Source organism: Gadus morhua, chromosome 3 (genome assembly GCF_902167405.1).
Source record: "Gadus morhua chromosome 3, gadMor3.0, whole genome shotgun sequence".
Classification (NCBI taxonomy): Eukaryota; Metazoa; Chordata; class Actinopteri; order Gadiformes; family Gadidae; genus Gadus; species Gadus morhua.
The window spans coordinates 18,114,068-18,129,061 of record NC_044050.1 but is presented as its reverse complement, the minus strand read 5'-3'; the positions used below and the strand labels follow the sequence as shown (position 1 = coordinate 18,129,061).

Genomic DNA, 14,994 nt, shown 5'->3' with positions numbered 1-14,994 from the left:
GTGTTTGAATATTCAGCGAGAGGCGGGCAACTTTACCACATTAATATAACATATTTTCTAACAAAATTATTATTACTTGCCTATAGATGTTGAATACCTATCATATAGTGACATCTAGTGGAACTTGGGGTAAATGCAGTTAAAAAAAATAATAAAGAATCGAAAAAACAGCAATAGGTGCCCACCTGACCATGAACACAGTGATGTGGAACGACAGAGAGAGAGAGAGAGAGAGAGAGAGAGAGAGAGAGAGAGAGAGAGAGAGAGAGGGAGAGGGAGAGGGAGAGGGAGAGGGAGAGAGAGAGAGAGAGAGAGAGAGAGAGAGAGAGAGAGAGAGAGAGAGAGAGAGCACCCTCAGCATAATGGTCTAATAACGGTCGAGCGGATCAAGCAAAGTTCCACTAACTTAGTTTCGTCACAGTCAGTTTTATCTGTTCCTGCACTGCCGAATTTAAGTGGACGTCCGTTAGTTACTATTTGGGAATAGCTGACCTTTGTTTTATACAGGTTTGTGGAAGAGCGGTTGTAAAACGGGGCAACCAAACACGCAGTGGAAGACCGACTTTCAATTTGTCTTTAAACTTTTTTGGCCAAATAACTTGTGAATCCCTGGAGCAGTTCATCCGTCCCGTGTCAAATAGCGATGTCCGAACCGATGACCGAGGAGCAAGAAGAGGAGAGGGGAGACAGAGCTGTACGTGACCCGGCGACAGGTAGGTTAGGGAAATCTTGGCTTGAAGTTTCGAAATCCCATTTTGCTTTATAGGCTGTGCTATTTATCTACTAAAGATTTAATAATACATTGTAAAATATGTTGATGAAAGATCAGTATTAAATAAAATGCGGTACTTTAGTCCAAACAGCGAATTTGCCTTATAGGCCTATATCACCAAATATCTAATAGTTGCATGCATAGTTGACAAACTGAAAGACAATCATTGACAATTAAAGGAAGAGCAGTGCATATTTTGAATGCTGGAACTGTATTTTATATTTGTCAAACATTGCCAACTTTCATTCAATGAAAGTTAGCGTACCAGTTTGACGTCACTTGTCATTTTGGTGGCGCCACCAGAGTGACAACATCCCCCTAGATCTCATGTCTTTCCAGGATGACATTTGTTAAGGGAAGAAGTCCTCTTCATGAGCTATTACAGTTGTCACTGTATTTTTCTTCACCAACACTGTGATCATTTAGGTATAATAACAGTTATGCTTAATGCTTTAATGGAACCCCAGGCAGAAGAGAAGATGTCACAATTTTTCCTCTCGACAACAGCTGTTGTCATAGAAGACGACTACACAAATGCTCAGTCCCCAAGCAAACCTAAGCAAATGTTCACTCTTTCCCCCCATGTTAACCTAGCCATGCCCTGCCCAACCATTTAGTCTCACATGCCCCCACCTCCAACACATTCACCCTAACAACAGCTGTTTTGTTTCGGGATCCCTAGCTGACCTCATGTTGGGCAGTTGGGGGGGGGCTGAATTTAAAAAGACCCCCCCTTATTTCATACTATTTGCAGGTCTCATTTGTGCATTACACTACGCTTTAATGGTGATATCATACCGTGACTGCTATTAAGCAGATTAAACATGGCACTGAAACAACTTGGTGGATCCACCTCAGATATGCATGCTGACTTCACACACCCACGGGTGTGCCTGCCTTCTTGCCAACCGCCATGAATAAACATACTCCTCACCAGCAGCTAGCAGAAAGGCTTGTTGATGGGAGAATCACCAGAATTTGCCAGTAGTGTAACTTTGTACCTTTTTTTGGCTGATCTCTTTTACTAACCAATTGATTTCCATTATTTTAATCTTGTGATATTGTGTAGTATTGTTTCCTGTTTTGGCATCAATCACTCTCCCTAATGGCATGCATTTATTCAGCTCTTCTCCTGTTTCTAAGTTAATGACTTTGAGTTGGAAACCTTTCATTATGAAACAACGATATTTCCCTATAGCGTGCTGTGCTCCATCAATCCCTTTATTCAGTTTAATCCTATTACCCAGGCTGTTTATGTGAGAGGGTCCATGGAATCTGCAACATTGTCCCCCAAGACGCCGTGGGCAGAAGGAAATTAAAAGATGTTAAATTCCTATAGGATTATAGAGGAGGCACTGATTTAAGGATGGTTTTAGTGAGCCGTCCAAAGACTAACCTTGGTAGTGTGCTTGGTGTTTTGTTTGAGAGTCTGATATAGGCCTGCCATGAGAATCTAAAGACCTTAAAATATATTGTGTCCTCATCAGATTTCAGATTTCAGACTTTATTGTCATTGTGCAAACTTTTACAACGAAATTGGGGAAGAGCCTCAAGTCCTCATTGCTGGTTGTGAAAAGAGAGAAATTTGTTTTCACTGTAGGTTCAACACCACCTGTTCTGTGAGAACGCCTGTCCTGCAGAACACCAGCAGATGTTCCCAGTTAGAGAGGGGCTGTTTAACAGAGGTCATTGCATCAACAGGTGTGCTGTACTATGTGTTTCACCTTCACAGTAATACAAAGAAAGTCATCTAGCCTATTGCATCTGGTTCCCTGTCCATAGGAACCGAATATGTTATGTTGTTTGAATCATTCAATGGTGCACGATCACTGTTAAATATCCATAAATAAGATTAACTCCCAATGAAGCAGAACAAGTAGGACCATCTGCTGGACTTTTCTCAATATTTGAGATGGGCTGGTGGATTGGTTGAACCCTCTGAACATCAAGACACTAATAATCTCAGAGTGTTGTGTTTGGTTTGATCAAAGTTGCAAGGGATACTTGAGAAGAATGATTCATTCTTCCTGAGGTAGAAACACTTTCGCACATGTACGACTTGGATCGGTGTGGTGACTGCCCGATACATAAGAAAGACAAAGGTATACAAGGATTTACTATCAAATCTGGGAAAAATTAAATACAAATACTACTCTCAAGAATAATTTCACTACCACACAGACAATTATATTTTAGTTAAACACCTTAGCGTTGGTTTGTCCACATGACAGGTGGGTTAGATGTTGCTATTTGACTATACCTTTAAATAACAATGGGAGCATGGCTACGCCCGCACACACCACATACATCTCGATGTGGGATGAATGGTATCGGTTACAGAGCTGTTAAAGTTAATCATTTAAGCTTAACTTGAAACTGCCATCCAAGACGAGGCTTCCAGGTAAAGTGTAATATTTATTCACTTTGACCTCATGGTGGAGCGAGGGGAGAGATAGTGACCTCGCACTCTTGTGTGATATAACCAGCACTTCCTGAATTACCACATTCTTTTCCATCAGATTGGCCTAGCAGAGAGTAGCCAAGAAGCTATCTACCCTCCCATTTTCTGCTGGTGTCTATGGGGGGGGCGTGTATTTTTGTGGGTGTGTGTGTCTGTGTGTGTGTGTGTCATGGTGGCTTCTGTGTTTCCCGGCACACAAAGACTGTTTCTTTGTTTAATGGATACTAAGGCAGAGATTTGAAGAAAGCCGTACTCTATTAAATGTTTGCTTTGCAGGTAGGAACATCACCACTAAATAAACACATTTTGGACTAGCCTATTCATTTTCAAGTAACATTTACATGCCATGACACTGTTTTTCTGTAGGTTATAAGAATGCTAGTTTTGTTTCTTTGTAATCTTAATTTGCTAATTTGTCTTATTCTGGTAACTGATGACATGAATGTTTTGGCTAAACCATTTCGCTGCGACAGTAATTGATAACAAGGGGCAGGTGCGGCAGGTGGTTTAGGTTGGTGAGCAGGGAGCTTATGTTTTCAGGTGAGAGCTGTGTAAACAAAACATTTAGAATTCCAGCTGACAAGGAGATGCAGTTCACCGGCAGAGGGGACTTTTAAATTGAAGCTTTTTATCCGTCTGCATTAGCATAAATGGCTAACAACACTCTATCTCTACCAGTATGACACAATGTTTTGACCCTCATATAAAACACCTAAACTCATAACACACATAAACCCATATTTGAAATACTTAATACTTTTTAGAATCTGTTAATTTGTTGAATGATGTTTCCTTGCTAACAAACAAACACATACCTGACAAATCTGAGTACCATGCATTTCATAAAACTTCAGGAGCCATTATTTATTTGTACAATACCCTACCCTAAAAAAATTTGGTGGATAGGGTATCGGTAACTTCATAGAGGAATATAGGTGGACTAGAACAACATGAATGGTCACCTACATTATTAAAGCCTATCGCGGTAAGAACTTTCTTGATTGTCAAAAAAATGTTACCCATTAATTGTCTGTCCCAAACATTTCTCTTTAACAAATGTTCCTTAAAACGAATGAACATGAATATTGAAATTGTTTGTCCTATCTTTACACTGCACAATTATCTGTATTTCTTTTATAAAACTAATAAGAGGAGAATGTTACCAGGAAACAAGATAGGTTTGGTAACAGGTTCATCAACATTACAGACAAAGTCTGCATACTAGGTGTTCTGTTCAATTACATTACTCATCAAAATGTCCCCTGTCTGGTTCATGACGTTCCCGTTTCCCTCTTTTTCCCCGAAGAGCACTTGCAAAGGACCAAGCCAGATCGCTCCCATTCCAGGTACGCTCACCCCCCTTGATTAACACACCACATCCCTTTCCATCCACTTTTGAGCTGATGTGGCAATAAAACCGTTGCAGAACTACAAAAGTACAGGTAGTTTCTACTTGACAATCTCAGAAGCTTTGAAAGAGGACTCTGTCTCTTTAACCATCAGATCTGCTGATGGTGCGGTTGTGAGTGGGCCAACAATGCGTTCTCATCCTCATTCACAGACAGACCCAGGGGGGATTACAGGGAGATATGCTGTTGTTAGGCTGATGTTGATGTTGTTGTTGACAAATGGTTACCTGCTCACACAGTCTGCCCTAGGTGTACAACCGCTGAGACCCCTGTCAGTCTGAAAGTATTCAAATGCTTTTGAATACTTCGTTCTTTGCACTGAAGTATATTAACATATTTTTGTAACTTTTGCAACACTGATTTAAAACAAAAAAGGATGGCTCTGGGTGGATCCCCATGGCTGGATTCTAACCTTCAGTATCCAAACACCTACCTCCTCCACATAAGCCACTTATAAAATGTCTCCCAACCTAGCATCCTGGATCATTGCCCCCCAGGGGGCATTGATGCGCTCTCTGTGTTGTAAATATAATGAGGATCCTTTACTACAGATTACATCATCAGGCACCTTTCCTTAATGAGGCAGATATTTGTTCCTAAATGCCCCTGCTTCAAACCAGAGAACATTCCCTTGGGTGGAGAACCACCACCTTAGTCGAGCAAACACTACAGGGTACCATGGTAACGATGGACCTCTAAACGTGGCTGATATTTTTATCCCGGCATTAAATGAGGGAACCCAAATGGAAAAGGACTTAACTGAAAGTCCGTAACGGATTTACAAACTATAGACTTGCTTTCTGGAGAGAAAAACAAAGTTGTCGATGAGATGGATTAAATGGCGAACCGTCACCTGTATTGGGGGAAATGTTGTTGAGGTAGGCGTGATGTAGCGCAGCATTTGATTTTGGATGATCGAAAAGATCTGCTGTTTGTCTGCATATGTCGGATAATGTATAAAATAATCTTTTAGTAAGTGTTCAATGCATTAAACAATGAACATCAACAGAACATCACTAGACAGATTAATGGGTTGGGGGATATTCCCAGGTGACAAAATGATTTTCTCATTGTGTCAATGTGAGTGTAAACTTGCCTGTGGGGAACAGATACAAGTCGCCTGAGGGTGTTGCACCTTGGTTGTATTGAGGAGTTAATGCTTCATTTATATAGCCTATTCAAACAGTGCTTAATAACAGAGGATGCATAGCAACAAAAGCAACGATACATAGACCATAACAATGAATAAAGAAGCAGGAACAGGCATGAACAGCAGTAAAAAAGGGACACCAGGATATATATGAAGTTGTTTTTCAACTTCCACAGCAAAAGTGGCAAAACAGTCGAGTAATAATCAACTTTGGTCTTTAGTCTGGCACGAGGGACAGTCATTAGAAGTATTCTAAAATCAACCTTTCGTTTCACTGGCAGTCAGTGAAGTGACATTAGGGTGATTTGGCATCTGTGCCCCGAGCGTGTCAGCAGCCTGGCTGCAGCCTTTCAGACCAGCTGTAGTCTGCCACAGGCAGCCTGGCTGAGGCATGCAAATTAAGAATTGGGGATTCAGAAGGATCTAAAAATACTATAAATGAAATGCAGATATTTTTTTGTTTTCTATGCACACACACACTACGTTTTGGGCACGTAAGCTGTTTAGTTTAAAAGGGCTGACTACCTGTGAGTTCTAGAGGATTGGAAAATGGCCTATTGGTCCACTTTATCAGCAGCCCCTGTTGAGACTTCTTCCCAGGGCTATGCTTTGGAGAGAAGCAGGCCCACACCTAAAGAGGTAACAACAATGTTTTTCTATACCGTTTTCCAGCCAGGGACCTCTGTCCTCCATACGAGCAGCGATCAAACGATGTGAGTTGAACAGCCCTGAGATTCTGCAGTACTGTGAGATGCACAACAGAACTTCATATCAAATTAAATCAAAATGAAATCAAATGAAATGTCTACAATATACCAAGGCTTCTGTTCATTGTCAGTAAACGGATTAGACAAATTGATTCACATTTGGTGAACTTTTTTTCTGCCCTCAGCGAGAACCAACTCTCCGATTGACCACAGTAGAGAGAGAAGGTAGGAGAATGGGCTATGATGGGAGGTATCAAATGGGAAGGTTTTAAATGGAATTTAAAAAAGAAAAGACCCTGATGCCTCTACTATTTTTCACTCCCTCACTATCTTGAGTGGCAGCTGTAGTTGTGGCATTATTGTACTAAGGGGGTGGAAATGGTGTGGTTTGTGTCCATAGGCGACCAGAGATCACCATCCTCTCTGCAGAGCCTCTAGCCAATAGCAGTTGGTTCCCAGGGGCCTCTGGTATCTTCAATTCCCCCCCAGCACCTCCCCCTCCTCCTCCGGCCCCCGAGTCAAGCTGGCCAGGAAGCGTCCAGGCAGACCCCCAGGTACATCAGGTTTACCCCAGCAGCCCCATCAGGGGACCAAGCTGTGTTCCTAATTTGATCTGTGTGTGCTTTGTGTTGTACAAAAACCAGAGTTACACCAAAATAACAATAAAAAAATAGTATCATCGTAAACAGAGAAGCTAAAAATTAACTGAAAGTGTTAAAAAAAATAAGTGAAACCTCACTATTTCTCCCATTTTAGCCACCGCCTTCTTATGATCAGGTGATCAAAGAGAAAACCCAGGAAGAGCACGTCTCCAGGCCGACCGCCGCCCCCCGCAGGTTGGCCTGCACCAGCACCAGTGCCACCCAGACGGACCCTGTGAGGGAGGACACTTCAGCTAGTCCACGGCTCAGTCCAGCCAGTGAGACGGGAAGAAAACCCAACGGTCAGAAATCTACAAGAACAAGGATTTCAATTTCATATTTATTGTGCCCTATGTTTTCAATGTTCATTCATGATATTTTTGTATTTTGCAGTTAAAAAGCCACAAAAACCACCGAGGCCATCATTGCTGAAGACTCAGTGCAGGGAACCTACTATTGTAAAATCAGAACCAACAAACATACAGTGCACAAATGTTTCCATTGGCACAGAGAACCAAAATGATTCAAAATCATGCATAGAACAACGCAATACAAAGGAATCTAAACACACATGCTCAAGATCGGTCACTGTGCAATGGGACGGTTCTGCAAAAGATTTGATTCAACATATTAAGGTTCCTGTAAACTCACAATCCCCCCCTGCAGACTTTAGCACACCATCCTCAGAACCAGAGCCTGTCGAATGTCCAATTCCGCTTCCAAGATTGAAGAAATATCATAGGAAACCTTTGACAGAAGAGGTTAGTGTTTCAGTTCAGACTCTGGTCAGCCTCAGTGATAATGTGGAAGACAATCAAGTGAACTCCAGCAACAACCAGGAAGAGTTGTCCTCGAACAAGTACATCGAACAACTACTGGAGGTGTTTGGTGCGGACAACAGTTCCCTTGAAAACGACAAAGCATCAGAGTCCAACTCCACAGAACAGAGTACAGAGGCTGATGACAAGATGAGCGCTATGCACAGCCAACGGGAAGTCAGTGCCCGGATCGCGGCTTTTGAGACCAAGCCGAGCACCGAAGAGGAAACGGCAGCACAGAGACCGAAGCCTCTCCCTAGGAATGCCTCAATCAAACCTCCAGTCTCGTCTAAACCCTCCATAGCCTCCAGAGCTTCGTTTAAACACAGTAGGGAAAACAACAACAACAACAACGTAATGCCCCCAAAACCTTTGGTGGCATCAAGGCCTCAAAAGCCATCACCGGCCCCTCGGCCTCAACATGCACTGCAACCCGGAGGCTACCCCTCTATAGGAGGTCCCCAAGACATGATGCCCAGCAAGGGGCCTGTCCTCCCCTCAGCTCGCCTCTCCATCAAGGCCAAAGTGAAGGGCCTTGAACAACAGCTACAACAGGAGAACTGTGTCCTGACCCCTCCAGTGCCTGGGGAAAAACCCTTTAAAGAACCTCTTCTACCCAACCTCAACCTCAACAACCATAACTCCACCTTCATGGCCACAGAGGATCAGGATTATGACAGCTCATCGAGTAAGTAGCCATTGTTAAGTCCCCGATTTTATACTATTAAAGATGGTGACGACCATCAGTACTATTGTGTACATTTTTGATGTTTTATATGAAATCTATGCAGACTTTATAGGTCATCTACAAGAAACGATGCCCAGCAGGGTGGCGGTTCTCCCCACATCCCGCCCTACACCTCCAGTGCCTCCCAACAAGCCCGATAAAGAACCTCCAGGGCCTAACCTCAACCATGACTCTGAAGGCGAGTACGACAGACAATCGAGTAAGTCAGCTACCTTCACTACATGTTTTTCTCATTAAAGAAATCATCATGTTTACTATAAGGATTTTCAAGTACAGTTTTGAAAAGCGATACTATTGATGTAAATATTGTCAGATTTCATTGGAGAGCTCCAAGCAACGATTGCCAGCAAAGTGCCTGTCCTCCCGCCATTCCACTCCTCCACCATGGCCAAAGTGGAGAGTCAAGAACCACAGCAGGAGAACTATGCCCCGGCCCCTCCAGTAAAACCCTTCAAAGAACCTCTAGTACCCAACTTCAACAAATATAACTCAGAGGATCAATATTATGACCGATCGAGTAAGTACCCATCATTCACTTCACAGATCTTCTACTATTAAAGATGGTGTCGATCATAAGCATTTTTGCATGAATGTTTAATAATCTAATGTATATCAAAATATGCAGACTCCATAGGTGATCTCCAAGAAACGATTGCCAGCAAAGTGCCTGTCCTTCCGCCATCCCGCCCCTCCATCATGGCCAAAGTGAAGAGTCTGGAACCACAGCAGGAGAACTATGCCCCGGCCCCTCCAGTAAAACCCTTTCAAGAACCTCTAGTACCCAACTTCAACAACGATAATTTCCCCTTGAAGGCCACAGAGGATCAGTATTATAACAGATTTAGTAAGTAGCCATCATTCACGCCTCAGTTCTTCTACGATTAAAGATAGTGTCAACCATAAGTATTTTTACATTCATTTTTAAAAATCGATATCAAAATATGCAGACTCCATAGGGGATCTCCAAGGAACGATGCCCAGCAGGGTGGCTGTTCTCCCCACATCCCGCCCGAGCCCTCCAGTGCCTCCCACCAAGGTCTTTAGAGAGCCTCCAGGGCCTAACCTCCACCATGACTCTGCCTTGATGGCTGCAGGGGACGAGTACAACAGACCATCGAGTAAGTCAGCTACCTTCAGTTGATGTTTATTATCATTAAAAAGCCCAGGTTCTACCACCAGAATTAGATCAGCCATTACAAGCAAGCACAAATGTTAGAAAGACTGACCAGCCTACCAGCCTTGGACTGTACCAACTGGTGGTCTGATCTATCCATCGCACATCTTGGTGGAAACTACCAAGCGTGATGACACTCTAGGGTAGATTTTGATTTGGGTTGTAATGTCTTATTATCACAGCTGGTGGTAAAATCGAGGACTGTTTTCTTCTAATAAATAACTAAGTGGTTAATACATTACATAATACTACAAAAGTGCTATGTACTAGTTGGTTAGATTTGAGGATGATTAACCCCACAAAGTTGTTGCTCGACACATAATAATAATATGCCTTTCCCCTGCGTCCAGATCGTGCCCCATTTCAGCATCAGCAAAGCCTGGACAGTGGTTTTTCGGGCTACCAAAACAAACAAAGTATTACAAGGAGACCAACCACCATTCGGCCGAACAGCATGACCAGTAGAAGTGAGTTCCCTATAATCCTCAACCTATTTGATTTGAGGATGAATTATGAATTAGAGAACTCGGAGGAGCGATGGATTATGGAAAATATTTTCTTGTTCACTGTGGTAGAGGTCGCTAACTTTTTTGGATGCGTTTGACTGCGGGTCAGCTCTCTCTTTAGACACTCCTCCTTCACTTCCGAGCCAAAAGCCTGTTGGATCAATGCAACACCAAGTAAGCATTATGAAGCCCTAAGACCAGCCCTCCCTTGCTCGGTTAGAGTTTCACCCCAGGAAGCAGGAAACAAACCAACAAACCAACAAAACCTAACTACAAGCATACCTGACACACATGCATAACTAATCGCACACCAGTTTTACCAAGTACGTACTAACTAGTTGACGGGCACAGCGACAGACCAGTATTTTGGAAACAAATGGTTTAACCATGCCTTCATACCAACAAGTTTAAACTATCGCAGTCTTGTTAAGTCTTAAAGAAATGTAACCCTTCCACTCCATTCACCAGCCCCTTGAGAATGTTGTCACAGGATGTAAAGGAGTCTTTTTCTAAAACTCACACAAGCAGTCACAATACTCATTATACCTCCTGTGAAACTTGAACTTCACCTTTTTTTTTTTAAATGGGACTGTTGGTTGCTATGGTGTCTGATTTTCAAGCAAGGAGAGAAACCAAGTAGTTTGATGAAAATAATTTGAGTCTTTCTTCTTTCTTTCTCAGGAGTCATTCTACAAAGGGCAAGAACCGACCCGGCCACCTCGGTAAGTGGGAGCTTACCATGAACACATTGCCACCAGCAAACATTTCTCCGCATACACATTTGCAGAGTACAACAACGTTCTTGTTGGCTCCACCTACAAGTGCAATAACCATGTAAGCAATAGCCCTTGCATGCCCCAGGTTCGATTCCGAATCTATGCTCCATGTCATTCCCATTCTCTTTCAACCAACTTTCCTGTATGCCTTCACTATATCCTGTTCATGAAAGCCACACAAAAACAGCAACATAAAAATATATTCAAAAAAGGGGATCCAGCTCTAACCACGATTTCGCACTTCCAGGCCCGGTGGGGGTAAGGTCCTTCCGCCCCGCCCTCCCCCAGCCAAGGTGGGTCCCGCTCGGCCGCCTCAACCCGGCCACAGCGCCCCGGGTAGAGCCTCTCTCGGACCGGCCTCCCAGCGGGGTGCACAGAGCGCCGCTCCGGTGCAGAGGCCGGGTAGGAGAGGGCCTGCATTGCCCCCTAGGCCCCGCCCTGGCCACCGTCTCTACAACCAGTACACAGTAAGGGACATCACCACCGGTGTTTATTCATACACATGCCAACGGACCATTACACAAGACCTTTGTTTTGTTTGCTGTGTACACAACCTCATTTTATATTTCTTGTTAAAATAATGTTTATTGCGTTTTATTGATTGCCATTGAAATGTCTTTAGAATGGGACTGCTGCTTGTGAAGCACTCTGAATTGCCTCTGTGTTTGAAGGGTGCTCTATAAATGCACTTTTTCTAATGTTTTGCAGCTTGAACTTCCTCATGGTATTGCTGTTTGTAACTACAACGGGCCTAACACGGGAGAGCTCTCATTTCAGGTGACTGGTCAAGTACTCTTAGTCAAACCTATTCTTTGTTAGTATGTTTTTGTAACACAGCCTGCACAGCAGGACCATCTATTTAAAATACAACACTTGTATGTTGGCTTATACTACTATACAGTTAGGCCATTAGGTCTTCATGCCTAATCTCCTAATTCCTCTATGAGCAATTGTTTGTTTCTCCATTAGAAAAACGATGTGCTTCTGCTCCTGGAGGAGATGGACCAGAGGACTGTAATGTGTCAGGTAGGCGAGGGAAAAGGTCTGGTCCAGAGATGCCACATGAAGGTCATCACCCCCCTGGCTCCCCAGGAGGCACCTCAGGTAACCCTTCTCCATGGAAGTGAATTCATTCTGCCTGACCTGTCTAGGGTGTATGAAGAAGGTTGTGTTTACTGTCTGTACAGATCCCTAACCAAGCCAGTAGTTCGGAAGGTGGTGGACTACAAGTGCAGGCAATACATGACTTTGACCCAGGTAACGACTCACGGCTACCTCGACAGCTTCATGAACCAATTGATCTTTAGGACTTACTTTGAAGTCTGCATTAGCATTGGGTATTGTAGGCCTGTATTGTATAATGTAGGCCTGCAGAGCCCTTTTGAGACTCCTACTGCCAATTCAGCGCATGATGGTTAGGGTGTTTTCCTCCCGAATAAAAGGTTCTGGTTTCAAAGTGTGTGTGTGTGTGTGTGTGTGTGTGTGTGTGTGTGTGTGTTAAGCTGGTCCGGAGGAGCTGGGCCTGAGGGCCGGGGATGTGGCCATCATGGTGGAACAGGTGGATAACGACTGGTACAAGGGAACGTGTAGAGGGAATACTGGCTTCTTCCCCGTCAACTATGTCAACGTGCTGGTAAGACCTCAAGCTGAAATTATATTCAAACTGTAGAGGAGGAGAGCATTAAATACATATAAATATTCAATAAGCATCCTGATGTAATGATGTTTATATTTAATTTTTTCTAATAGTCAAATTCTCCGCTACCTTCTCGTGAGAAGAAACCTTCAGCCACTGTCAGGTAAATATTTAATCAAAATAATATTCCTTATATTCACTTTTTTGAAGCTACTCATATTGTGCTCTGATTGTTATCGTCATGTGTATGTGTAATTGTTATTTTCTTTTTTGTCAGTGGCCCGAGGTGTGTGGCGAGATTTGACTTTGAGGGGGAGGGGGGGACCGAGCTGACCTTCTCTGAGGGGGACGTGATCAGTCTAATGGAGTACTTGGGAGACGAGTGGGCCAAGGGACAGCTGGGCGCCTACACTGGAGTCTATCCTCTCAACTTTGTCGAGGTTGTTGAGGATCTGCCTCTACCTCCGATGACCCAGCAACAGCCCCAGACAAGAATAGCGTTGCCTGGTAGGAATCGTCTGGCAAATTTGTTATTATTGTTTAGCTAGGACAATTGAATTTGTGGTTTTGGGCGTGATATTATTCTCTGGTTCAATTAAATGGAGAACTGATCCGTCCTCCAAAGAAATGCTTAAAATCTAACATTTACCATGGATTCTAAGGGTAAATGAATGTTCGAAGTCTAGAATATTTCTCTTTAGCGGCAAACCATAGTTTGGTTTGCCATAGTGTTGTTTGTTCACAAATTTAGAATATATTTTCTTCTCAATTTCAAAGGACTGACTGCTCATCCAAATATTCAACCTGAGGCTGTCAAACCAATCCAGGTAGGAGATCTGCAAATTTTGATGAATGCAATTATATTACGTGCCGTACATAAAAGATTTACATAAAAGATCATGCACCATTTAAAATAATTCTTAATTTAGCTCACTGTCTGACATCCACGGCCCTCTCTGTGCTTATCTCAGGCCCCTCAGCCTTCAGGACCAGAATGGGTGGTGGCTCTCTATGACTTCAATGGGCAGACGGGGGAGGACCTGTCCTTCAAGCAGGGGGACCGCATCCTGGTCACAAAGCACCTGGACACCGTGTGGTGGTCTGGCAGACTCAATGGATATGAGGGGATCTTCCCAAGCGCCTTTGTGGGGGGCAGCCCAGGTACTGTGGGGCTCGAACCCTGTTATCTTTTAGTTGTTTACTTTGCAGTTCTGCTGTGGAGACGAGCCTAGCCTTTAGATTGTGCATTCATTGGTTTAGCCGTCGGTTGGTATAGAGAAGCACTATTTTAAGAACTGATATAGTTCTTAGACCTCGCTAGGATATGAGGAAATGGTCTTAAATTAAATAGAATAAGAATAACTATACCAAGAAGGGTGATTACCAGTAGTTGACCACTGGTAACACTATTCCCTGATTAATAATTTTGCATATTTTCCTTGACCACCAGGCCAGTCCCTGCATAACAAACCGCAGAGTAGCGAGGCTGAAGGAAGCAAGGCCAAGGCTCTGTTCCGGTTCACAGCCGAAAGTCCGGAGGAGCTCTCCCTACAGGTGAAAGTCCAGACATTTTCCAGAATGTGAATGCATACATTGTGACATTCCATATAACATGTCCTTTGATCTTTACAGGCAGGGGACATCATAACCAATCTTGAATCCGTTGATGACGAGTGGTTCTTGGGTGAACTGAGAGGAAAAAGGGCACTTGTCCCTAAAAACTATGTTCAAGTATTGGGCTAATGCTAGGACTTGGAAGTGAATTCAGAAGAGGACCCTATTGTGCACAGAATGTCAGAAAATATGAAACCTGCAAGTTATCAACAATTTTTTTCACATGGGAAACCTAAAGTGACTTTCAAATTGGAATGAAGTGTTATGGTATTGTCAAGATTGTATATACAATTGTTTAATAAATTGTCTTATATTGTAGTTATACTTTCATTTGATTTTTTTTTGATAGATTCCAAATTATTCCATTGACTGAGGTAGTAATTTTATCATGAGGTGAAATATTGGCAAGCTATTTGAATCATGAGCACAATTTTTTTTGCCAAAGATATCCAACGCTGCTGATTGGTTGTCATAGACCAGTGCCTTAAATTCCATCACCATTTGCCCAAGTCAGCCATTTCTAGGCATATGAAGCTAAATACAAGTTTAACCTTAAACCAGGTGAGTGATCAGCTGTTAGCA

At 43.1% G+C, this 14,994-nt stretch overlaps 1 protein-coding gene across 2 annotated transcripts; it reads left to right on the top strand.

Annotated features, from left to right (window-relative positions):
• The first annotated feature begins 312 nt into the window (after nt 1-312).
• sh3d19 (SH3 domain containing 19) lies at nt 313-14,736 on the top strand. Of its 2 annotated transcripts, none has more exons than XM_030351785.1 (25): nt 313-713; nt 4,540-4,579; nt 6,465-6,505; nt 6,685-6,724; nt 6,900-7,053; nt 7,256-7,442; nt 7,534-8,646; nt 8,750-8,905; nt 9,020-9,223; nt 9,332-9,550; nt 9,654-9,824; nt 10,231-10,347; nt 10,496-10,560; nt 11,068-11,108; nt 11,410-11,629; nt 11,871-11,939; nt 12,132-12,266; nt 12,350-12,419; nt 12,665-12,795; nt 12,912-12,961; nt 13,076-13,305; nt 13,576-13,625; nt 13,770-13,959; nt 14,249-14,352; nt 14,431-14,736. In XM_030351785.1, the coding sequence occupies exons 1-25, from the start codon at nt 644-646 to the stop codon at nt 14,539-14,541; spliced, it is 3,978 nt and encodes a 1,325-aa protein (XP_030207645.1). In that variant the 5' UTR covers nt 313-643; the 3' UTR covers nt 14,542-14,736. The 2 variants fall into 2 exon arrangements, with proteins under 2 accessions (XP_030207645.1, XP_030207646.1); XM_030351786.1 differs by lacking the exon at nt 313-713 and adding an exon at nt 3,673-4,218.
• The last annotated feature ends 258 nt before the right edge of the window (nt 14,737-14,994 follow it).

Excerpts from the sequence above, each read along its gene's own strand:
- sh3d19 (XM_030351785.1), top strand. The coding sequence starts at position 644 with ATGTCCGAACCGATGACCGAGGAGCAAGAAGAGGAGAGGGGAGACAGA. Across the intron at positions 8,906-9,019 it reads CGAGTACGACAGACAATCGA|ATTTCATTGGAGAGCTCCAA; the intron begins GTAAGTCAGCTA and ends AAATATTGTCAG. Across the intron at positions 9,825-10,230 it reads CGAGTACAACAGACCATCGA|ATCGTGCCCCATTTCAGCAT; the intron begins GTAAGTCAGCTA and ends CCCTGCGTCCAG.